Source organism: Podarcis erhardii (assembly GCF_964252035.2).
Source record: "Podarcis erhardii genome assembly, chromosome: 9".
Lineage (NCBI taxonomy): Eukaryota > Metazoa > Chordata > Lepidosauria > Squamata > Lacertidae > Podarcis > Podarcis erhardii.
The window spans coordinates 79,221,583-79,247,845 of record NC_138512.1 but is presented as its reverse complement, the minus strand read 5'-3'; the positions used below and the strand labels follow the sequence as shown (position 1 = coordinate 79,247,845).

Sequence of the window (26,263 nt, the reverse complement as noted above, 5' to 3'; positions counted from 1 at the left end):
GAAAGGGAACCCCAAAAGTCATCTAGCCCAACCCCGTGCCCTTCAGGAACCACAGCTGAAGAATCCCCGGCAGATAGCTCTCCAGACTCTGTTTTCAAACCTCACAGGCTTCCCCCTTCTGAGGGGGTCTGTTCCGCTCTTGAACAGCTCGAAGGAGCTCAAGGTGGTGAACACGGTTCTCCCTGCCCCCAATTAATCCCCATAACAACCCTGGGAGGGAGGTCGGGCTGAGAGGCAGTGGCTGGTTTGTGGTGGGAATGTAGAGAAATTTAAAAAATCTGGGAAATGATATATAACGAATTGAAGAAAATGTTTATAATGACATTTGTTAAAAAACCAGAAGCATTTCTGTTAGGGATTGTAGGACAAGACCTGCCAAGGAAAATAAAGAATCTATTTATGTATGCAACAACAGCGGCAAGAGTTTTGATAACACAAGGATGGAAGAATGAGGAAACCCCGACAAAAGAACAGTGGCAAGAGAAACTGATGAACTATGCAGAGCTGGCTAAATTAACATACCGTATAAATTGCGAGATAAGGACAACTGCGACTTCAAAGAAGAATGGGAACTCTTTACAAATTACTTAAAAAGACAACAAAATGAATTGGACCCCTTGGCAGGTTTTAAATGAACATAAACAAATTTACAGTGGTACCTCGGGTTAAGTACTTAATTTGTTCCGGAGGTCCGTTCTTAACCTGAAACTGTTCTTAACCTTAGCACCACTTTAGCTAATGGAGCCTCCTTTTCCCAGTAGTGATGTATGGAAGTGAAAGCTGGACCATAAAGAAGACTGATCGTCGAAGAATGGATGCTTTTGAATTCTGGTGCTGGAGGAGACTCTTGAGAGTCCCATGAAGATCAAACCTCTCCATTCTGAAGGAAATCAGCCCTGAGTGCTCACTGGAAGGGACAGATCCTGAAGCCGAGGCTCCAATACTTTGGCCACCTCATGAGAAGAAAAGAGACACCCTGGAAAAGACCCTGATGCTGGGAAAAATGGAGGGCACAAGGAGAAGGGGACGACAGAGGACGAGATGGTGGGACAGTGTTCTCGAAGCTATCAGCATGAGTTTGACCAAACTGCGGGAGGCAGTGGAAGACAGGAGGGCCTGGAAGAGTTTTTATTTTTATTTTCTGGTGGTATTTACATGGTTTGTTGTTGTTGTTTAGTCGTTTAGTTGTGTCCGACTCTTTGTGACCCCCTGGACTAGAGCATGCCAGGCCCTCCTGTCTTCCACTGCCTCCCGCAGTTTACTCAAACTCATGCTGGTAGCTTTGAGAACACTGTCCCACCATCTCGTCCTCTGTCGTCGAAAACCAGATATCACCCAGCCGTACTCAACAGTGGAATGGACTCCCTCAGAAGGGCCAGCCTCTCCACCCTTGGATGTTTTTAAACAGGGGCTGGAGAGCTCTCTGCCAGGGATGCTTTAGCTCTGGTTCCTGCATGGCGTGGGGTTGGGACAGATGACTTTTGGGGGTCCCTTCTGATCCTACAATTCTACGGTTCTCTTATTCTACCTTGGGCCTGTCTCTTTTTTGGTCCCAATAGCCCTGGGTGCATCTTTCAGTCTTGTCCCCTTCCAAAGGCTTTGGTTCCTGCTTTGCAGGAATTGCTCAGCTACTGTTCCTGCGTTGGAGGGGGTTGAGCTAGATGACCTTTGGCAATCCCTTCCAACTCTACCATTCCAATATTCGATGAAGGAGAGACATCCCTCCAATCATTATTTTTTTCCCCAGACCTCGGGCACACAGCCAGACTTGAGGTCTCCAGATTCTCTTGCCCTGAATCATCCTTGCTATTCCTGGATATCCTCTTTCGACAGGGCTATTCTTAAACAGTCCTCTTCTCTTCTCTTCCCTTCCCTTCTCTTCTCCCCTTCCCACCCGCCTAGCAGGGGCTGCTTTCTCAGAGCTGACACACTGAACTCTTGTGGCAGCTCAGATTCTCTCTATGGTGCAACAAGAACCCCTTTTATGGGAGCGCCTGTTCAGCGCTCCAGGAACACTTTGGGAAGACAAACCTTCCTGGATGCCTCTTCCTTTGCAAGGAGACTTCTGGCTCCATCTCCACGAAAGCAACAGGGACTAGCTACTTGATGAGGCTCAGAGATGATAATAAATAATAATAATAATAATAATAATAATAATAATAATAATAATAATAATAATTTATTATTTATACCCCGCCCATCTGGCTGGGCTTCCCCAGCCACTCTGGGCAGCTTCCAACAGAATATTAAAATACTGTAATACATCAAACATTAAAAGCTTCCCTAAACAGGGCTGCCTTCAGATGTCTTCTAAAAGTCTGGTAGTTGTTGTTCTCTTTGACATCTGGTGGGAGGGCGTTCCACAGGGAAGGCACCACTACCGAGAAGGCCCTCTGCCTGGTTTCCTGTAACTTGGCTTCTCACAGTGAGGGAACCACCAGAAGGCCCTTGGCGCTAGACCTCAGTGTCCGGGCAGAACGATGGGGGTGGAGATGCTCCTTCAGATATACTGGACCGAGGCTGTTAAAGGTCAGCACCAACACTTTGATTTGTGCTCAGAAACGTACTGAGAGCCAATGTAGGTCTTTCAGGACCGGTGTTATGTGGTCTCGGCAGCCGCTCCCAGTCACCAGTCTAGCTGCCGCATTCTGGATTAGTTGTAGTTTCCGGGTCACCTTCAAAGGTAGCCCCACATAGAGCACATTGCAGTAGTCAACCAGGAGATAACCAGAGCATGCACCACTCTGGCGAGACAGTCTGCGGGCAGGGAGGGTCTCATCCTGCGTACCAGATGGAGCTGATAAACAGCTGCCCTGGACACAGAATTGACCTGCGCCTCCATGGACAGCTGTGAGTCCAAAATGACTCCCAGGCTGCGCACCTGGTCCTTCAGGGGCACAGTTGCCCCATTCAGGACCAGGGAGTCCTCCACACCTTCCCGCCTCCTGTCCCCCCAAAACAGTACTTCTGTCTTGTCAGGATTCAACCTCAATCTGTTAGCCGCCATCCATCCTCCAACCGCAGTGCAAGAGGAGCTACCCCTGACCTCTGCCACCATCTTCCCAGAAGCTCCTTCCCCCAAAGCCTAGCAGGGTCGAGCCTGGCTGAGCTTACAGAGCTACTCTATACATGTTCAAGGGTCTAGTTGCCGATAAGACCCATTAGAATGTCAGGCTACAACCCCAGATGACACCCGGGGCAGACCGCACACACACCGCACACACACACCGCACACACACCGCACACACACCGCACCCCCCCCCTTTCTCCTGAGAGGAGGATAAGAGAGCCGTCTTCAAATATCTCAAGGGCTGTCACACGGAAGACAGAGCAAGCTTGTTTTCTCTTGCTCTGGAGGGTAGGACTCGAACCCACGGCTTCAAGTTACAAGAAAGTACATTCTGACTCAACATCAGGAAGACTTTCTGACAGTAAGGGCCATTAGACAGTGGATTCTGTCAGGAATTCTAACAGATTCTCCATTGGAGGTTTTTAAGCAGAGGTTGGATAGTCTTGGATGTTTTAATTGAGGTTGCTTCATTCCAGGGGTTTGGACTAGATTAGGGTTGGGGAATTTTCAAGCACTTATTGTTTTAATCGCTCTACTTGCCACACGTCCAGGTTTCTCTGGACATTTTGCCGATTCTGCAAAAATCCTCCCAGACGCCATTTTTGCAGCCTGATTCTCAGATGTGTCTGGGGAAACCTAGACATACGGCAGCCCTAGACTAGATGTCCCCATGGGGTCCCTTCCAGCTCTACAATTCCATGACACTTTCTACCATCTCCAAATGTGCCCACGAGCCCAAAAAGGTTGCGGAGCCAACCCCTAAGGTAGCCATTCAGGGTTGGCAATCATTCGGTGGATTTTTAGTAATTCTTTCACGTCCAGGCAGCCAGAGGAGCGAAAGAGGAACGTGGTGACAATGCAGTCAAGGCTAACGAAGGCAGCCTGTGATCCAGGCTTTGAACCCCACCAACGTCCTCTGAAAAAGTGTGAGAAATCACCTTTGAAGGACCATAGCTCAGTGGCAGAGTGTCTGCCTCGTAAACAATGTCTGCCTTTATACTGAATCAGGCATTGGTCCATCTGAGCTCAGTATGGTCTACTCCAGGGTTTCCCAAACTCAGGTCTCCAGCCATTTTTGGACTACAACTCCCATCATCCCCAGCTAGCAGGAACAGTGGTCAGGGATGTAGCAGGAAAGCCCCCCCCCCCATCATTCAGTTTGTACAAACTTCACACACACTCACACACCACATACGCTATGCTTCTGTTATAAATTCATAGAAAATCAACCATACATCGGATTTGCACTGTTCCACTTTTATTTTACTCCATGAAGGAAGGACTACAAAATGGGGCAGGTTTGATACAGGGCAGCCATAATCCCTTCAGCATACCAGCACATCCACAGGAGCCCTGCCCAGTTGCTATGCCAACCTTGGTCCTAGATAGAAGCCCATCACACTCACAAAGGACCTGCATATGGGAGTGGATTCAGCATGGACTGAAACAAAGGACACTGATCAGATCTTCCCTCAGGGGGCAGGAAACTGCCAACTCCCCTTTGTCTCCTGGAAGTGACTCATGGGGAGGGGGAGAGAAGGGAACCAGCCAGGTGACAAGACACTCAGGTGACCACTGCAACTCCTCCCTCAACCCCTCCTCTCTGTAATGCATGCATGATGTTTCTGGGGGTGGGCTAGACCTAGAGGAGGGGAATTTCAAAAGTTTTTATAAGGTCTTGCACACCATTTTTCTGTGTCTTTCCTCTCACCTGCAAGTGAGGGGAGCACCCTGTCGCAACAGTTCAATAAAGGCCAAGCCTACAGGCTGCTGTTTTGCTCCAATTTACTCTGGTTGGTGTCTTTCCTTTTTGTCCAAGGGAGCCCTCGGATTTTTTCCGGTAACAGGGATGATGGGAATGGTAGCCCAAAATCAGGTGGAGACCCAAGTTTGGGAAACCTTGTTTTACGCTGACTGGAAGCAGAAGAGGATGAGCCAAAGGTCTGGCTCCGTTTAAGGAAGCATCCTATGTTCCCAATGCAGATCCAGGACTGCAGCCACAACCCTCCCGGGTCCGGCTTCGGAAATCTGAACTCCTGCTCTGCATCCGAAGCTGCTTTGGGTCCACCGAGCTCACAGACTAGCTTTCGGGGGTTTGGGGCAGCAGGGAGAAGCCAAGGATTGAACGTGGGAGCTGCTGGATGTTGAGAAGCCCCTTGGTGCCCCTAAGATGTGGCTCTGTGACTTTCTCTCTGTTATGCACTGAGTTGAATAGGATCCAAAAGGCAGCAGTCTGATTGGTCCTAGAACAATAGGATCCAGAATGCAGCAGTCTGATTGGTCCTAGAACAATAGGATTCAGAATGCAGCAGTCTGATTGGTCCAAGAACAATAGGATCCAGAATGCAGCAGTCTGATTGGTCCTAGAACAATAGGATCCAGAATGCAGCAGTCTGATTGGTCCTAGAACAAAAGGGTCCAGAATGCAGCAGTCTGATTGGTCCATGGGAGCCACCCAATCCAGCTCCAGGTGGAAGTGAACCCGCAACCTGATTGGCCTACAGGAGAATCCCGGAATTAGCCAATCACGTGGGGCCAATTGTGTAAATAATGTATATAAAGCAGACATTCTGGGGGAACTTCCATTCCTCCTCACCACGAGCTGAATAAAGAGCATGAAATCCACTCTCGACTCCGAGCATCTTTCACTCTCCCTTTCCGAGAATTGTTTCCATGTCACTCGGCAGCATAAAGAGTCCCTTCAGCCACCTCCTGCCCTGACAATGTTAGGAACTCACGGAGCCACGGAGAGGCCAGGCGTTTCTTTGGGCGAAGAATGCCTTGAACTTCTCCGCAGGCAGAGAGTAGGTGGCAAGCGGTTTGCATGCCCCAAAAGAGCAAGGAATTCTGCTCAATACTGATCCAGAACAAAACTCCCAATGTATAGTTAGCAGAGTAAAAACTTAAACACGTTGCAGGATTCCCCAAAAATAGACCAGAGGCAATTAATATGTCATCCAGCAGAGCTTTGCTGCAACTGAAGGCAAATGAGCATAATGGTCACAAATCCCATACATGCAGGACTGGCACTGTCCATAAGAAATCCAGTTTGCAGCAGACTTAACTTAAATTTACAATAACTTATAATAAGACTAAAACCTTAACACAATTTACAGAACACCACACCAGAAGGGAGATAGATAGAAAGAGTGAGACCCAGGCTCCTTCTGGCCCTTCTTTTATAGTTGGCATGACCTTGACAGAAGTGATAACAGAACCATTTTAAGACAGCTTCATTCAGCTTCTCTGAAGAAATAACCCAAACATCAGGAACCTTCTGCCTATTTCTTTCACACGGAGCTGCTTCCAGAACCCTCTTGAATTACGTAGAATACGTAGAATAGGAAAGTTCTCTCCACATCTGATCAATACTTTTTGCACTAAGAAATGCAAACTGACACAGGATGGGTGCTCCAATGCCTCCAGCAGCCAGCTCCACTCCCATGGACCCCTAGCCAGGAAGGCTCCACAATCAGAGGCAGAAATGTTTCTGAATCCCAGTTGCTAGAAACCACAGGAGGGAAGAGTGTTCCTCTTGTGCTTGAATCCAGCTTGTGAGTTTCGCTTTGGGGCACCCACTTGGCCACTGGGGGACCAGAATGCTGGCCTAGAGGGACCATTGGCCTGATCCAGCACAGTTCACTGGCCTGATCCAGCCTAGGACCCTTGTACCTACAGGACTGCCTCTCCTGGTATGTCTCACGGAGGACCTTACGGTCTTCAAACAAAAACATCTTGGAGGTGTCGGTACACAGAGAGGTTAGGCTGGCCTCAACCAGAGCCAGGGCCTTTTCGGCTGTGGCACCGACCCGGTGGAACGCTCTGTATAGGGAGACCAGGGCCCTGCGGGACTTGACATCTTTCTGCAGGGCCTGCAAGACAGAGCTGTTCCACAAGGCCTTTGGCCAAGGCACACTCTGACCCCCTCTCTCCTTCTGTAATCCTCATAGAACTATAGCCCAATGGTTGTCATTAATTTGATTCTGAATTGATTTTAGAATGAAATGATTTTAGAATGTATTTCAATTACCGTATTTTTTGCTCTATAAGACTCACTTTTTCCCTCCTAAAAAGGAAGGGGAAATGTGTGTGCGTCTTATGGAGAGAATGCAGGCTGCGCAGCTATCCCAGAAGCCAGAACAGCAAGAGGGATTGCTATTTTCGCTGCGCAGCAATCCTTCTTGCTGTTCTGGCTTCTGAGATTCAGAATATTTTTTTTCTTGTTTTCCTCCTCCAAAAACCAGGTGCGTCTTATGGTCTGGTGCGTCTTATAGAGCGAAAAATACAGTAATAGATTGCAATATTATGTAAACTGTGTTACTTTTACTGTTGGCAGCCGCTCTGAGCCCGACTTCAGCTGGAGAGGGCGGGATATAAATGAATTTATTATTATTATTATTATTATTATTATTATTATTATTATTATGCATTAAGTTATAGAGTTGTAGAGTTGGAAGGGACCATGAGGGTCATCTGGTCCAACCCCTGCAATGCAGGAAACTTTTTTACCCATTGCAGGACTTGAACCCACAGCCCAGAGATCAAGAGTCTACCGACTGAGCTCTTATGTCCTCATCTGCTTGGCCATTGTGAGGGCAGGATGCTAGACTAGATGAGCCGACGGCTTCACAAGAGGGTTAGCCAAATTCACAGAGAACTGTATTTCACGCACACTTTGCTTCCCAAGCAAAACTAATTTATTATCAATTTAAGCAAAAGGTCTTTTGAATTTGCAAGTCACGTTCCAACTTTTGAGCACCCCTCGTTGGGGGAATTTGCAAATGGCAAGACGTCCCACTGCCTCGCATCTCCCAACGGTAGGACCAGCCGTGAACCAAAGTTGGCCAGCTGCTCTGAAGGTTTTGTGGAGATCTCCTACCTGTTTCTGCCCATCTTCTCATGGTCTTTGACGACGACATGGAGCTCCGCATTCTGATCTAATGGAATCCCTTTCAGGTCCCACTCAAAGCCCTAAGAGGAGAGGAGGGAAGCAGGTCAGGGACTGAGAGAGGGGGTCCCAATCCTCCCTCTCAACTTGCCAGGAGATCCAACTGATCTAGTTACTCATGTTGGCTATTTGCAGACTAGTTGCACTGCAGAAGGCGTGCTGGGGAGACCACACATTACAAGGAACACAAAATAACGTTTGCGAGGTATTAATAACAAAAACAAAAACTCCTTTTACTATATATCAATAAGCATGACCCATCCACCAGGGTACTGAGAGAGCTAGGTGCTGCTCTTTATATTCTTATACCCAACTTAACATAACTTAACAGCACCTGCTGTACTGCTTCACAGCTGTAAAACTAGGTCATGTTATTTGCTCTGGCCCTTAAAGAAATACACATCTTGTGGAACAATAATGAACCTTCAAATTTAAAGAGACCATTCAACAACTCAGTGCGGAGGAAGTCCAGGCTCAGAGCATCTTCCAAAGCTGATCCCTGACAGTTGGAACGTGATGCTGGGACTGACCCACAGCCGTCTCTGCTGAAATTAAGCACAGGATCATACCCATCAGAGACTCAGGCAGAGGAGCGGCTGGCTCACCTCGTTCCACACGGGGTTGACGTTGTTCTTGATCACCTTGGTTCTCTTCTTCACCCCTAGGAAAGACAGCAGAAAGATAAGAAACGGCCCCAGTAGCAGCACATTTTGCACAGTGGTCTGAACAGATGTTTCCGCATTAACAATTCACAGCCCAGTCAGAGAAGGGGCAGAGCTCAGCAGCAGGAGGTGTGCACAAGGACCTGAGTTCAAGGTATTGCATTCCGAGTTTAACATTATCTTGGGCGGAAAGAGCCTCCTCTGAATCCTTGGCCAGAGGTTGGTGCAGATGGCCAACTCCTGCCCAAAGAGACTCCAGCTGGCACCCTGCTACTAGGTGCCAGGGTGGGGGCAGCAGGCAAGATAAGGGAAGGGAAGGGGTGCAGCAGGATCAGGGCTGCAGTTCCAAGGCTGGGCATGGGCAGAAAAGGCAAATGACAAGCACAATGGCATCAGCAACGGAACAAGCCTGGGTGCAAAACAGGTTTCTTTGAGATCTCTATCTCTCTCACACACACAAGCACATCCACACTCATTCTCTCTAAAACACAGAAAGCCTTCGGTCCAGCCATCTCCTCTGGACGGCGAGTCTAAAGCCACACATCTGTCTGTCCCCATCAGAGTAGACAATTGCAATTCTGGAAGGAGTAACAGCAACAAGATCCCTGGCAGCCGGTGTGGCTGAAGATCCCACACACACCTGTCCCAGATCACATAGATCCAGGTGTCAGTGCTCTGTTTATCCACCTGCCCAATTTAAGAGGAAGATGTTGTAACTTACAAGAGAACAAGGAAAGCAATCAATTCATTTTTTCCATATAATTTCTATTAAATCTCCAAAAATATTCCAAAACATTTATTATCATATACAATTTAAAAAAACATGCAAAGTTTCTTCTGGACTTCCGGCCCCTCCTTTCCAGATCCTTCTTTTTTACTCCTTTTTTATTAGCTGTTTTACAGCACATAAGTTTTGATTTTCTAAACCCCACTATCGTTAATTCTGTCAATAATCCGTGTCTTATATTTCAAATCCTGCAAGCGACTTCATATATGGGTGATAATTTGAGAGATAATCCTCCTTGAACACGTCATCATTATGTCCTCTTAATTTGGCAGTTAATTTCGCCATTTCAGAAACCAGTTAATTCATTATAGTTAATTGAAGTTTGATCCATCCAGTTTTATTAATATCTCTCTCTTTTTCTCTCTCTCTCTTTCTTTTTCTCTTCTCTCTCTCTCTCTCTTTCTCTCCTCTCTCTGTCTCTGTCTCTCTCGCTCTCGCTTTCTCTTTCTTATTCTCTCCTCTCCCTCTCTTTTTCTCTCTTTCTTTCTTTCTTTCTTTTTTTCTATCTTTTTCTCTCCTCTCTGTCTCTGTCTCTCTCTCTCCTCTCTCTTTCTCTTTCTCTCCTCTCTGTCTGTCTGTCTGTCTGTCTCTCTCTCTCTCTTTCTTTTTCTCTCCTCTCCCTTCCTTCCTTCCTTCCTTTCTCTCCTCTCTCTCTCTCTCTCTCTGCATGTGTGTGCAGAGTCTAAAATAAGGAGATACAGTAATGGGGAGAGCTTTGGGCTCCCACTTCACTAGAGGCTGCGGGGGGGACATCAGCTGTTTCTCCTCTGGCAGCAAAATGCCTTGGGCCGGCCCTGATGCCAGGCAGTGGCGTAGCGTGGGGGGTGCCAGGGGTGCCGGCCGCACCGGGCGCAACTTGGGCAGGGGCGCACTCGCACTAGCAGCTCTCTGCCCCTACTAAAATCCACTGGTTAGGGAGCCCGCGCTCGCTCGGCTTGGCGAGGAGGTCGCAGAAGGGGGAGAGCAAAGCCTTCTGCCGCTGGCAAAAAAAGGAGAGGAAGCCGGGCGGGCGGGCGGGCGGGCTGGCTCGCGGGGGTCTGGCTGCGCCTGCTGCTGCCGTTGCCGCTGCTGCCGGGCTTTGACAGCTTGGCGAAGCGGAGGGAGAGGTAATTGCGTCTCTCTTTCCACTGGCCGCCTGGGTAGTGAGCCGAGCGGAGCAGGGAGTCTGGCGAGGGGGCGGGAAGAGACTTTCCCCCCTTTTTCCCACCTCGCCTGGTCAAAAAGGAGAGCGGAGTCTCCTCAGGGTGCCCTCAGGCAGGGCAGGGCAAGGCAAGCAGAGCGAGGAGGAGAGAGAGGGGAAGGGGGGGGGAGCAGCCAGGAAACGACGCGGTGTGGAGGGGGAATCAATTAAGGAGAGAAGCCTCGCTGCTGCTGCTGCTTGGGAGAGTAAATTACTGTACTTGCCTTGCCCCGGGTTAGGGGGCGCAAATTATTTGCCTTGCCCCGGGTTGGGGGGCGCAAATTACTTGCCTTGCCCCGGGTGCTGATAACCCACGCTACGCCGCTGATGCCAGGTCACCTTTCCTCACACAGATGTGAACCTGACTCCTTCATGTCAAAGCGTGTAAAAAGCCCAGACCAGAGGCCCCGATTCAGGCCCTATTTCCCCCTCCAAAAATGCAAGTCTCGCCCAGCCAGAGTTCTCTGACTTTGCTGTCCTAGCTATTATTGGGCTGCAGCCTCCAACATTCTCAGTCAGCTCATCCAATGATTGTGGATGATGGGAGATGGAAACCCAAACTTCTGGAAGGCTGCTCTAACCACCCAGCCACATGCCCCTGGCCTAGAGGCCGCCTGGTGCTTCTGGAGTAGCTCGACTGTCCTAGGAGACGAAAACCATTCTGCCTCATCTGCTTGTTGCTTTTATAATCTATCTTTGGAGTGCATCATGTGTCTGATAGTCTAAACAGAGATGTCCAAAACCGGAAGGCGGATCTAGACTCCAAAGCAGAGAAAAAAGGCTTGGAAGGCTGAGCAAACCATTTGGCAGGGGCAGAAAGGGACTCGCTCTCTCTCTCTCTCTCTGCTCAGTTTTGCCACAACATGGTAAAAGGAAAAGGAAGACTCTTGAGAGACAGAACAATAGGAGGAGCTGCTATTGCCAAAGCTCTGCAGGAAGGACTGCCTGGTATAGCTTTGTGGCTCTCCCCGTGCAGAGCCAAAAACTGCTATATATGGTCACTCAGCAGACTCAGACGGTTCAGCATTTGAAAAAGGCATTGCTCAGAATGGGAAGGAGGAAGGAAAGAGTGGAGCTGTGTTTGCAGATGATATTTGTTCCCAAGGAAGTGCAGGAGGGCAGAGAACGCCCAAAGTTGCCGCCTCTTGTGGGGAGAAAAAGGCCACTGCTCATTTGCAAATGCTAATTTGCCCCCGTGACACACGTGCAGGTTTAAAATTGTTCCTTGCAGCAATGGCAGCATTAAGACAAATTCAACAGTGTAAATAAGTTTTGATGGATGTAATAAGGGAATGCTGAATGGTATAGTTTCTGTAAAATAGGCAGGGATTGAGGATACATAAAATAGACCATGGGAAGAGAAGAAGGGAAGTCATGGATATTTTAAGGATGTTAAAAAAACGAGTACTTTAAATTGTAAAACATAAAGTTTAATTTAAAAATTATATACAAAAAAATAAATTTGTTCCTTGCAGGACATGGGAGCTCAGCTGACAACATGAGCCAACGTACCAAAATGGGAAGCCAAACCAGCCTTCAGCAAGACGATTTGGACTGTGACTTCATAGAATCGTAGAGTTGTAGAGTTGGAAGGGATCCCCCAGAGGTAATCCAGTCCAACCCCCTGCAAGGCAGGAATCTGGACCTGAAATAACACACACAATACACCAGGCCCAGGAAATCCTTCTGCCCCCCCACCCCCCGCTGAGGAATAACGCCTGGCTTGATATATATAATGAAAGGAAGAAAAGGGTTAAATGGGATATTCCCCCAAAACCAGAAGCTTGTAGGTATATTAGGGGCAGGTGTTCCAAAGAAGATGCCCAAACTATTTAAGTTTGTGAGAACAGCAGCTAGAATATTATATGCTCAGAAATGGAAAGAATGAATTGGAAGTGGCTTTCGAAAGTAATGGACTAGGCAGAAATGGCAAAGCTGACAGCGAAATTAAGAGGTCAGAATGATGAACTTTTCAAAGAAAAATGGGGGCCTTTCATAGACTATTTTTAAAAAAAGCATTACAGCCAAATGAAATTGCAGGCAGGATTTGAGATAAAAGCAGCAGAAGAAAAATGACAAAATGATCGCAGCAGAGAAACTTTTTTGTAATAGATAAAGATATAATCCAGGAGTAAAAACACTGCGGAGATGAAGTCAACTGATGAAATAATGTAATCATTTGATTTGAGGTGATTGTGAAAACGTTTGGAAAAAATAATTTTAAAATAATATAAAGGGAATAATGCATGGCTCAAATGTTGCTAAGCGTGAGTCGCTGACCCATCTCCAGGTTTCAGTCACCTCACCTGCAATTCTGGACTTCAGGTCTCTGAGAATCTCTGTGCTTTGGAATAAGTGCAGGGCCAGCTATGCAGCAACTGACAGAAGGGAGAGCAGAATCGGAGGTCTCAGCAGGGTGGGGCACTGGCAGGAATCCCTGGCATGAAAATAGAACTATTCCAAGCTTAGAAGGGGGCTCTTATTTTCAGCCGGGTGGAGCATTTGGAAGGCGTCTTGCCTACAGTTTTATCTGAGGTTACACATGTCTCCATACCTCATGCCACTTCCACCATTGCCCCACACAAGTGAAATGTCAAATTGCACCTCTGTTTCCAAAGGGAACAACCGACATGCTGAACCTCTCAATTTGATATCAGGTTGAGACCTAGCTCAGTCGGTAGAGCACAAGACTCTTAATCTCGGGGTGGTGGGTTCGAGCCCCACGTTGGGCAAAAGATACCTGCATTGCAAGGGGTTGGGCTAGATGACCCTCATGGTCTCTTCCAAGTCCACAATTCTGCTGGAATATAGGTATGTCCATATAAATCTTTGCTGGATGCAGACATCTACCGTATTTTTCGCCCCATAGGGCGCACCGCCCCATAGGATGCACCTAGATTTGGGGGGGGGGGATAAAGAAAAAAATATATTTTTCCCCCAGGCACGGGGCTGGCGCGGGGGAAGCCCGAGCTTCCCCCGTCCCCAGCCCCCAGAACAGTCTGCTATCCGCAAGCCTAGGGAGCCCAGTGCGAAGTTGCGCCGGTCTCCCCAGGCTTGCGGAGAGCTGCGCAAAGCCCGGGCGCGCTCTTCAGCACGCCCCAGGCTTCGGAATGCAGGCAGCTGTGCGCAACCCTCGGGAGACCGGCGCAACTTCGCACCGGTCTCCCAAGGGTTGCGCAGAGCTTCCTGAAGCCTGGAGAGCGAGAGGGGTCGGTGCGCACCGACCCCTCTCACTCTCCAGGCTTCAGCGAAAGCCTGCATTTGCCCCATAGGACGCACACAAATTTCCCCTTCATTTTTGGAGGGGGAAAAGTGTGTCCTATAGGGTGAAAAATACGGTAGTTCCCTCTCCAGGTTCCCAGAAACTCTGCAGATGTTTTCACATTTTTGGCTTAAAGGAGTTCTGGTTTTAACTGGGTTTTCATGTGATCTGTAAATGCAAGGTGGGGGCTGCCCATAATGCTCATTGGCGTGGTCTGTAGGGAAAAGGCAGGAGGGGAAGAACATCTGCTTTGCATGCAGAATAATCCCATCTCAATCCCCGGCAGCATCTCCAGGCAGAACCAATGATTTTATGCTTTAAAATGTCCCTGGGTGTTGCTGTGTTGTTGTTTTTTGTGTCCTTTCCTTATCTATAATCATTCAATAAATAAATACATTCTGTTATTTATATGGTCAAAGGTATAAGGAAGAAGAGAGTCGTGACAACATCACACCAAATAAAAACATGAATTGGAGTTGGTTGGTGGAAAGAACATCAGAAGACAGCAGTTCAGAAGGAACAAAGGGGCAGATGCATAAGAACTTGAGAAGATCGTGGCTGGATCAGGCCCAAGGGGACCCATCTAGGCCAGAATCCTGTTCTGCCAGGGGCCAACCAGATGTGACAATGGGAAACTTGCAAGCAGGATCTGAGCACAAGAGCAGGACTCTCCCCTCCGGTGGTTCCAACAACGGATTCAGAAGCATCGCTGCCTCCGACTGTGGGGGCAGAGAAAACCCAAGACTTTCCCATTTCTCCCATGAGGAGACCAGAGATCAAATCCCCACTTGGCCAGGAAGCTCACTAGGTGTGGCTTGGAAGCCAGTCCCTGTCTCTCAGCCTACTGCAAAGCATAGGTAAAGGTAAAGGGACCCCTGACCATTAGGTCCAGTCGCGGACGACTCTGGGGTTGCAGCGCTCATCTCGCTCTATAGGCTGAGGGAGCCGGCGTACAGTTTCCGGGTCATGTGTCCAGCATGACTAAGCCGCTTCTGGCGAACCAGAGCAGCGCACGGAAACGCCGTTTGCCTTCCCGCCTGAGTGGTACCTATTTATCTACTTGCACTTTGACGTGCTTTCGAACTGCTAGGTTGGCAGGAGCAGGGATCGAGCAACGGGAGCTCACCCCGTGATTGCGGGGATTCAAACCGCCTACGGCAAGCCCTAGGCTCTGTGGTTTAACCCACAGCGCCTCCCGCGTCCCTACTTCGAAGCATAGCTGCCAACTTTTCCCTTTTCTTGCGAGGAATCCTATTCGGAATAAGGGGATTTCCCTTTAAAAAAGGGGAAACGTTGACAGCTATGTTTCGAAGGGTCCTTGTGGGGATTAGATGAGGAGGGGGGTAGGACCATGCCGGCCACCCTGAGCTTCTCAAAAAACAAGGTATGCTATAAAATGCAATGAAATAAATAAATACAAAGACTGCTACTACGAAAAGTAAGTCCAAAAGCATGAATCAAAGATACAGATTAGAATAAACTCCCTCTGCAAAATCAACAAAACAGGAGTGCCGGGCAGAGCTCCCTTTTTGAGCAGCCTGTGGGGTGGGGCAGAGAGGAGGAGGAGTCCCCCCCCCTTGTCCAGACCTCTGCCCCCCACGCTCTGCCTCTGGGCTGAGTCTCGGAGGGGCCCTTACCTCGGAAGGTGACGCTGGCCACCGGGTCGCTGCGCTTGTCGCCCTTCTCCAAGGCGGGCAGGCTGCAGGCGCGCTGCACGACGCAGCGGAACATGGTCTCTCTCTCTCTCTCTGGCGCGCGTCCGCCTTCAGGGGCGCAGCGCCCGCCGGTCACACAGAGCCATCCCCGCCCAGCGCCGCCCGCCTCCCGCCCAGCGCCGGACGCAGCATCAGGACCAGTCGGCAGGCAGGGCGGCGCGTTATCCCGCCAGGGGGCGCTGCGCGATCGGCCGGCCGGGATGCTCGGCGCGCAAAAGGAAGCGCAGCTGCGCGCAACTACTCGCCCCCGCGAGTTTGTTTGTTTGCTGTTAGATTTATATAGCCACCAGTCTTTTAATATTCCCGGGCGCCTTACAACAAGGTGTTTAAATGACAATATATAATAATTTTGTCTTTGTCCATGGAGTTTTCTTGGCAGCGACATTGCAGTGGCTTGCCGGTTCCTGCTCCAGGTGGATCACGTTTGGTCAAAACTCTCCACTATGACCTGTCCATCTTGGGTGGCCCTGCACAGCATAGCTCATAGCTTCTCTGAGTTATTCAAGCCCCTTCGCCAAGGCAAGGTATAGTTAAAGCTATGGTTTTCCCAGTAGTGATGTATGGAAGTGAGAGCTGGACCGTAAAGAAGGCTGATCGCCGAAGAATCAATGCTTTTGAATTATGGTGCTGGAGAAGACTCTTGAGAGTCCCATGGACTGCAAGAAGATGAAACTGATCCATTCTGAAGGAAATCAGCCCTGAGTGCTCACTGGAAGGACAGATGCTGAAGCTGAGGCTCCAAGACTTTGGCCATCTCATGAGAAGAGAAGACTCCCTGGAAAAGACCCTGATGCTGGGAAAGATGGAGGGCACAAGGAGAAGAGGACGAGATGGTGGGACAGTGTTCTCAAAGCTACCAGCATGAGTCTGACCAAACTGTGGGAGGCAGTGGAAGACAGGAGTGCCTGGCGTGCTCTGGTCCAGGGGTCACGAAGAGTTGGACACGACTAAGCCACTAAACAACAACATATAATAATTTTATATATATATAATTTTAAAAGCAACCATAGGCAATAAAAGACAGCAAGAAAACGTCCAAGCATAAGGGCTGGATTAACCGTTAAGCAAAATAAGCATGTGCTTAGAGCATCAAGGGAAGCACCCCAGAAATTTTCCATTGCAGGATTTTAAACATGAATGGTCACCAATTGCTCTTCTGAGTGTTCCTTTTCTCAGTTAAAAGTATATTTAAAATCCCAATAGAAAGAGAGTGCAACAAGGCAGGCTGAATGCCTCATCTCGACTGAGTATAGAAGCAGATGTGTCGGATAAGATTAGGTTGAGGATCTGATAATAATAATAATAATAATAATAATAATAATAATAATAATAATAATTTATTATTTATACCCCGCCCATCTGGCTGAGTTTCCCCAGCCACTCTGGGCGGCTCCCAATCAGTATTAAAAACAATACAGCATTACATATTAAAAACATCCCTGAACAGGGCTGCCTTAAGATGATCAAAGACTTTGCTGATCAAGGCTTTGCAATTAGAAAAAGTCGGATAATTTTTTTTCAAATAGAAATAAAGTGGGAGCATACAAAAATAAAGATTATTTTCCATCCTACTGCAGGTTTTGTTTCCTTTCAAAAAGTACAGCTTAGATTTACAGTTTATTATTGTTTATATTTTGGATGAGATATATATGGGGGCACCAAAATCTTTTAAGTGTTTAAGGCCTCTAAAAAAAGATCTCAATCTGGCCCTGCCTAGCATGCAGGATGAAATCACCTCTTTATTCACTCAGGTTTAACTGCATTAACTGCACTGGAATTCCACTGAGAACAAGGGAGGCATTCCTGGTGAGTTCTCGCACTTCTTTTTCTATTAATTAGTTAAATAATTTTATACACTGCCCTTCATCTGAAGATCTCAGTGTGGTTCAAAAGATAAAATACAGGCTGAAAGCACAATATAAATAGTGAAAACAAAAAGGAAAGGAAACCAATAACATTCCCCTTCCCACAAACACATTTAAAAGGCCATAGAATATTAATCAGCCAAAGACCTGGTTTAAAAGGAACATTTTCACCTGGCAATAACGTGATAAAATTCAAAACAGCAAAAATCAATTGCCCATTTATTCAAAATCCAGCTAAAACTATTTAGTTTAATTAATTAAACAAAACTGATGAACTTGATCCTATGATATCAGCTTTTCGAAGTCTGGTTTTCATTTGTGCTCTCCATAATCCCCTCCTCTGCTGCCCCCTGCCTCTTTGTACCCTCCTAGGTAATCTCACCTCCCCGGGGGCTTTTATGGTGTAGGGCAGGGTGGGGTGGGGGGCACTGGGGGCGAGTTGATGGAACCAAGAGAGCAGTAGCACAAAAATGTTTGAGACCCCAAAACAAGGGATAAAACTTAAGCCATATGATCAAATAGAAGGTATGTTTACAGGTTGGTTGGAATACCATCAGGTTGCCGGTAATGATCTATTGAATGACGATAAAAGAAAAGTTGGGTTTGAAGACAAAAAATCAAGATTTCAAATAGATTTAATAGAAGGCAGAGGTAAAACATTATCCAAAATGTATGATTTGTTATTAGAATGATTTACAAAAACTGAAGAAGTGAAAGAAGCAATGATAAAATTGGCTATAGATTTTGGGCACAATATAGAATTGGACGCATGGTATGAGTTATGGAATGTAAATATGAAGTTTACGGCATGTGCAGCTTTAAAAGAGAACCTAATGAAAATGATTTATAGGTGGCATTTAACTCCGGTAAAGCTGGCAAAAATGTATAGGTTGAAGGACAAAAATGTTGGAAATGCAAAGAGGTGGATGGAGACTTTTACCACATGTGGTGGACTTGTGATAAAGTTAAGAACTTTTGGGAGTTAATTTACAATGAACTCAAGAAAATATTTAAATACACCTTTCCCAAAAATCCTGAAGCCTTTTTTGGGGGTTGATGGGGAAGGAAATTAAGAAAGCGGACCAAAGAGTCTTTATGTACGCCACAGCAGCGGCAAGAAATATGCTTGCCCAAAACTGGAAATTGCAAGAAGTTCCCATCATTGCGGAGTGGCAGACAAAAATGATGAGTTATGCAGAGTTAGCCAAACTGATGGGAAGAATTCAGGATCAGGACGATCGGAGGTTTCAAGAGAACTGGAGTAAATTTATGGTGTATATAAAGGATAACTGTAAAACTTTAAAAACACTGGCAGGACTGAAATAGCTCTTACAATGTATAGTAGATATAAGGTTAAAAAATAGAATGCACGATATAAGAAAATAAGGGATACTTGCTGAAGGGATGGAGGGAAGTCGCAAGCTCGGCAGAGCTAAAAGTATCTATGTGATTTATTGTAGTGTGTTGTAAAAGTATGTATTAGGAAAATAATAAAAATTTATTAAAAAAAAAATGTTTGAGACCCACTGAGAGTGTCCGACCAGGGCCTGGGAGAGAAGGGTTCGGATCCCCACCCAGCCATGAAGCTCACTAGCAGAACAAGATGGCGACAGATGTCCGCGACTGTCCTTTCTCCCTCCCTGGCATCGGGTAGCCTGAGGGAGGCTGCCTCTGACTATGGGATGTTCCTCTCCTGCCTGCCACATACAGCATCCATCTAATACACCACCCATCCTCCACCACAATCTAACATACTTAGAAAACCACATGTGCTTCTGTCCACCATGACATCTGGTTGCAATGAGTTCCCCAGGCCACTTCCATGACACATTGAGGAGTGTCCATTCCAAGCCTGCAGCCAGGCTAATCACATGGGGCCTCAAGCCAGAACAGCAAAAGGCTTAATTCTTCTGTTTGAGTTTCATCAGTGACCGAAACTGAGAGTGAGATTAGTGGGAAAACTTTGGCTTTGTCCTGCTCACTCACTCACACAGGTGCAACACTTGGAGCTCTTGCAGAGGGGGGAAGTTGGGATACAAATTCAATAAATCTGTATTTTTAACGAACATTTTATGTTCTATGTCAACCATTTGGAGGCTATGGATGATTAAGCAGGAGATAGAGACCCAGCCCACAGTCACAGAAAAACAGTCACAGAAAAACCCAGTAGTGCCATCTGAGGGTTCCATGGAAACATAGAATTGGGAAAGTTGGAAGGATCACATTTGAGCCACTGACAGCATCTTTTCAAAGTATTCCAGCCATTTAAACCTCAGGTGGAAATCTGATGGGAAGATGGGGAGGGGCAGACAGGAAGCTGGCAGGGCCAAAAAGCAGATGGCAACAGGCGGGGCCACTTCCCTCTTGGCAGTGTTAGGATATTCTGTTCCACCTAAACAGATGTGTGGAGCTGTGGTATGTCACATGTCTGTTTACATCCCAGCATAGCTTGCCGGGAACCTCCGTTTGTGTATTGTTGTTGCTGTTCAGTCGTTTAGTCGTGTCCGACTCTTCGTGACCCCCTGGACCAGAGCACGCCAGGCCCTCCTGTCTTCCACTGCCTCCCGCAGTTTGGTCAGACTCATGTTGGCCACTTCAAGAACACTCTCCAACCATCTCGTCCTCTGTCGTCCCCTTCTCCTTGTGCCCTCCAACTTTCCCAACATCAGGGTCTTTTCCAGGGAGTTTTCTCTTCTCATGAGGTGGCCAAAGTATTGGAGCCTCAGCTTCACGATCTGTCCTTCTAGTGAGCACTCAGGGCTGATTTCCTTCAGAATGGATCAGTTTCATCTTCTTGCAGTCCACGGGACTCTCAGGAGTCTCCTCCAGCACCAGAATTCAAAAGCATCCATTCTTTGGCGATCAGCCTTCTTTATGGTCCAACTCTCACTTCCATGCATCACTACTGGGGAAACCATAGCTTTAACTACTGTATAGTTTTTGCCTTTTGCTGCTTCTTGCTTGGACACGAAAGGGGGAAGACATGTTTTTTCCTTTGTCCTGATGTATGCTTAATAAACTGCTTGTAAATATGCTTTACATATGCCTCTGTCCGCCCTTCCGCTTCAAGGAGTTTGTTATCTCTGCTGACTTGCGTGCTCAGCTTCTGAAAGGCTTCTGAAGCTCTGGGTCACAGTTTTGATGCAGAACCGAGGACTGGAGTTCGACCGGCTGCCGGCCGGTGGGCTGGAGCCAGCTGGGGGTCTGCCAATTGCCCCCATCCCCTTGGGCGCATCGCAACAGGCAGGAGGGCAGACAATCCCCGAGAAAGAGGGGGGAAGCACCTGAGGCATTTCTTTTAGGTATACCGTATTTTTCGCTCTATAGGGCACACCGGACCATATGGCACAACTAGTTTTTAGAGGGGGAATAAAGGGGGGGAATTATTTTTTTCCCCAGCCCCCAACAGCAAAGAAGCCAAGACAGCAAGCGGGATCCATTCCACTGGCAGTCTTGGCTTCCTCTCCCGGCTGGAGAGGTTGCACGTGGCTTTGGTTTTTGTTTGTTTGTTTGTTTGTTTGTTTGTTTTGTTTTTTAAATGATATTTTTATTAAATTTTAACAACAACACCAAAAAAAGAATTATAAAAACAACAACAGAAATTAAACACACAAAAATTACAAACACGGCTTTGGCAGAAGCCAAGACGGCAAGCGGGATGGATTGAAAAGTTTGAAAGCACATCAGAAGGCTTGCGGATAGCTGCCTGAAGCCTGGGGAGTGCAGTGGGAGTTGACACTGCACTCCCCGGGCTTCAGGCTGCAGGCTGCTATCCGCAAGCCTTCGGAGCGCTCCGAAGGCTTGCGGATAGCTGCCTGAAGCCTGCATTCACTCCATAGGACGCACACACATTTCCCCTTCATTTTTGGAGGGGAAAAGTGCATCCTATAGAGCGAAAAATATGGTAATCACAAATGATATTCCTGACAATCAAAGGGAAATATTCCTTTATGCAACGACAGCTGCCAGGATGCTTATAGCAAAAGACTGGAAAGGGAGAAAAATTCCATCAATGAAAGAATGGCAACTTAAATTTTGTGAACATATAAACCTGGCAAGTCTCACAGCATTCATAAGGGGACAATCGGACCAGAAATTATTAAAAGAATGGGGATGCGCTAAAGAGTATATGAAAAAACATTGTTCTGGAGTAAGTATATCAGTATGTAATGAATGATGCTTTACAGGGTTAAAGAAAAAGAAAAATGATGTAAAAAGTATAAAGATAAAGGTAATCCACATTAGACACAACAATTTAGAAAGAGTACAATTTTTGAGGTCTTAGAACAAAGGAAGGAAGTCAATATGTGTATATGTATGTAATGACTAGATTAGAATGAAGATATGTTTTATTTGTAGATGTGTGTTTTTTCCTTTCCTTTTTCTCTTTTTTCCTTTTTTGTGTTCTGTTTTTCTTTCTTGTTTGTATAGTTTTATTTTGGATTCAATGTTTGTAATTTTTGTTGTAATTTTGCATTGAAAATAAAATAAAAATAAAAAAGAAAGAGGGGGAAGCCTCGCAAGGTTGGTGATGCAGGAGCCTTCATGAAGAAGAGCTCTAGAAGGCGTGCGCAGGATGAGTCCTCTCAGCTGCCCTGTGCACGTCGAGGGCAGAGCAGAACCACCTTAAATAACATGAGCTTAAAGCGGAAGACTGTTCCTCCCACAAATTCTGCACCTGTTGAGTGGAAATACCCTTTGGCAGCAGGAGGACTGATGACTCAGTGATCCCAGGGGGAGAGAAAGAATCCAGCTGGGAAATCAGGTCCTGCCTCTGAATTCTCGGTTTGGGACTTTTCAGTTTGAAGAAAAGGGAGGGAGGAAGAATTGGCAAGATATAGAATGATGCATAGCATGGAGACAGCGGGTGAAGTTCTTCTCCCTCTCTCATAACGACAGAAACTCACCAACATCTAATGAAGTTGAGGGATGGAAACTGTGGAACTCCCTCCCTCAGGAGGCAGCTCTGGCTGCCAGCCGAAATGGCTTTGAAAGAGGATTAGACAAATTCATGGAGGAAGAGAGGGCTATCGATGGGCGTCCCTCCACAGTCGGAGGCAGCAAAGGCCTCCTCGGTGGTGGCGCCCAGCCTGTGGAACGCCCTCCCATCAGATGTCAAGTCAATAAACAACTGACTTTTAGAAGACATCTGAAGGCAGCCCTGTTTAGGGAAGTTTTTAACGTTTATTGCAGTATTGTGTTTTTAATATTCAGTTGGGAGCTGCCCAGAGTGGCTGGGGAAGCCCAGCCAGATGGGCAGGGTATAAATAAATTATAATTATTATTATTATTATTATTATTATTATTATTATTATTATTATTATTATTACTATTATTATTATTCTGACTCCCAGTTGCTGGAAACCACAGGAGAGGAAAGGACTCTCAGATCCTGCTTGCAGGTTTTCCATTGGTGAGAAGGTGGTCTGGACGGGTCCCCTTTGGCCTGATCCAGCAGCCTCTTCTTATCATAGAATCACAGAATCGCAGAGTGGGAAAGGGACCCCGGAGATCATCTAGGCCAACCCTAGCAGAACAGTCTCCCTCGGAAGGTTGTGGACGACTTGAAATGATGACATTCGAGCAGTTCTACATTATTGTTGTTGTTGTTAATTGAATTTATATACCACCCTATACCTGCAGGTCTCAGGGCAGTTCACAGAATTCTGATTTCCATACTGATTGTTTTGGCATGGACATATGGCGCCATTTCCAGTCTCCTTCCTTGGAGGTTTTTAAGGAGAAGTTGGGTGGCCATCTGTCAGGGATGCTTTAGCTGAGATTCCTGCATTGCAGGGGGTTGGACTAGATGACCCTCCGTGCCCCTTTCAGCTCTAGGATTGTAGGATCTCAAGGGAGCAGAAAAGACTATTTATGCATGCGACCGTGACTGCACAGACATTATTGGTCCAGAGATGGAAGGAAGATAAATTCCCTACCAGAGAAGAATGGCCGATGAAGTGGATGGACTATGCCGAAATGGCAAAAATGACTGGAAGAATCAGAAATCAGGAAGACCAGAATTTTAATAAGGAATGGAAGCAAAAATCTGACCTTTTCCTGTTAGGCAAAGATCGTAAGAGAACCCGGATGATCACCAGATTCTGTGTACAGATCTGTAGGCATAGACAATTGCTCGACCCAAACTAGTTCGTTAAGAAAATCCCCAAACTCGATTCCATGGGTGACTCTGGGTCATAGCTTATCTTAAAGTTTTAAGTGTCTATATGCTTGTCGCATTTATAAATTTTAAATTTATTGTTGTATGCCGTTTTAAAAGTTTGCTTTCCTTTTGGGATTGTACCCCCCAGTGTGTTTTAAAAGCTGGTCTTCGACCGTAATAAATTATCTATCTAATAAGGAATGGGGAAAATTTATAACTTATCTTAAAGAGCATTGCAAACAGTTAAAATCGTTAGTAGAATTGGAATGACACTTGTAGTTCAATGGTGAATTTTGGACACAGTGGAAATGTAAAAAAGACCTGAATCATCATGAAAGATGCAGGAGAAATGATCAACAATAGGACCCGCAAAGGGGAGGAGGGAAGTCTGGGAGATTCCATGGAATCTTATTTATGTGTTTGATATGTGACTAAAGTTTTAATCTGAAAGCCAAATAAATATTTATTTATATATTTTTAAGCACCCTCTAGGATTCTACTCCACTGCAATGCAGGAATCTCAGCAGAGGGTCACCCAACCCATAGCTGTCAACATTTCCCTTTTTTTAAAGGGAAATTCCCTTATTCCGAATAGGATTCCTCGCAGGAAAAGGGGGAAGTTGACAGCTATGACCCAAGCTCTGCTTCAAAAACTCCAAGGAAGGAGAGCCTGTTCCACAATCAAAAATCTCTTGCTCCTCTCATGTTCTCCTCCTTTGCAAAGCGGCCGCTAAGCCCTGCAGTGGCGTAGCGTGGGGGGTGCAGGGGGGGCCGGCGGCACCGGGCGCAACATTTGGGGGCGCGCGCTTGCACTCGCAGCTCTCCGCCCCTACCTGGCTACCAGGGGTTAGGGGGCGCAAATTACTTGCCTTGCCCCGGGTGCTGACAACCCACGCTATGCCACTGAAGCCCTGGGCACTTGCGGGTGCTTCTGTGACACAGAGAGAGCTCTGCCAGGTCAGCCATCCCAGCCCCCGCTGGCCAAACAGGTGCTGGGGCCAGGATCCAAAGGCGCTGCATGACGGCGAGGAGGAGTCTATAAAAAGAGTAGGGTGTGGCGGTGCTGGGGAGGTTAGGTTTCTCATCTGCCTCCTTTGCTGGGCTTCTGCAGCTCCTATGGCCAAATACCCATGGCAGGATCCAGTCTCTCTGATTACGAGGCTGAGTCTATGGAGGTGGGGCAGAGGGGGAACGGGAAAGGAGGAGGACCGGAGACCCTCTGAAACACTCCCCCTTTTTTATAAATAAATAAAAATTCTTTTGGCATTTTTTTTTTTTGGCAGCTCCCAACAGAATTAATGATAATAATAAAAAAGCGATAAAACATCAGACATTAAAAGCTTCCCTAAACAGACCCCTCCCTTCTCTCTCTGCCCGTGGGATCCTTTTCCCAGGATGCCTTATTAGCATATAAAGCCCCTAACAACTGGGGACCAGAACAGGCACTAGCACACATGCCAAATAATTCCCTTTTAGCGTTTAGAAGAATTAGCTCCATTCATGTGGCAGCACCTTTATCCTTTGGAACTCCCCGCCACTTGATCTCAAGCAGGTGCCTTCACTCACTGCACTCTTTCCAGCACCTGCTCAAAACACTCTTGTTTAGACAATGCTTAGAAAGGACACGTGCTGGATCCCTAAGCATGCTTAGAAAGAAAATGTGAGTTTTAGTAATTTTAACTTTTTGTATGTTTCAAACTATTGAAATTTCCCCCTCGATTTTCTCGTTTTATCTTTTCACAAACCGCTTTGAGGTTTCCGTCTGCAATCTAGCAGCGTATACATTTTATGAAATGGATATAAATGAATAAATAAAGTAAGGGGGGCATTTGGTTTCACTAACTCATAAGTTACACACACACACATAAAAACGTAATAGGATTCAACCGTCGGTTGCTCTGACATTATAGCCAATAAATTGGGTATAAATTTTACGACAGTCATCAGACTTCCTTAAAATACTGCCAGAGAGATGTAGCTGGGTGATGATGACCCCTTTGGTCTTCACTGACCCAGATCCTGTTTTGCTTTCCCTTGTGAAAGAGTTCAGCAGCAGCAGCAAATCTGTAGCCTCAGATGCAGGAGGGTGACCCCCACCCCCTTTGGAATATGGAAAAGGAGGGAGGCGTCAAATGAATTAAAGCCCAAATAAAATCCCCGCACAGAGAAAGCTAGTATGTAAGGGAGACGCATTCTAGATGCCCTGGGATGCAGGAAAGGACCACAGCAATATACAGTTACTACGCGGTGCTGCCTTACATCATCTGAGCCCCCTGCGGTCTGATGTGGTGCAGTCCATGCACAGCACCTTAATGCGCATGCGCAACACCTCAACTGGCCCCAGCCAAGGCTTTCTGCTGCCCGAGGCAGGAGATCCAATCCCCTGCCCTCCCAGCCCAAATACAAAGTACCCAAGGGGCAAGCCAAGTTTGATGTTGCCTCTCCCTGGCCGTGGAAACGCAACAATAATGATGAAAATAAGACTGAGCAATAGCCAAAATCAGCTGCTCCCCCTTTCCCAATGGTAGGGCTGGTCCTCTGAGCCATTCCAAAGAAAGAGAGGCAGGTTCCTTAACATTGCATTGAAGCAGAAACACAGCGAATGGACACA

General features: G+C 46.9%; 1 protein-coding gene across 7 annotated transcripts in view; it reads right to left on the bottom strand.

The window, feature by feature from the left end:
• DYSF (dysferlin) overlaps nucleotides 1-26,263 on the bottom strand; it is a 188,605-nt gene that overhangs the window by 160,186 nt on the left and 2,156 nt on the right. For 4 of the 7 annotated variants that reach the window (XM_081876591.1, XM_081876595.1, XM_081876593.1 and 1 more), the window contains exons 1-3: nucleotides 15,547-15,675; nucleotides 8,624-8,679; nucleotides 7,950-8,041 (exon numbers count right to left, since the gene is read on the bottom strand). In XM_081876591.1, coding sequence (XP_081732717.1) covers nucleotides 7,950-8,041; nucleotides 8,624-8,679; nucleotides 15,547-15,640 — 242 coding nt within the window. In that variant the 5' untranslated portion in view covers nucleotides 15,641-15,675. Of the gene's footprint in view, nucleotides 1-7,949; nucleotides 8,042-8,623; nucleotides 8,680-15,546; nucleotides 15,676-26,263 lie in introns of those variants that run through there. The other 3 variants (XM_081876592.1, XM_081876594.1, XM_081876596.1) reach the window with 1 other exon arrangement.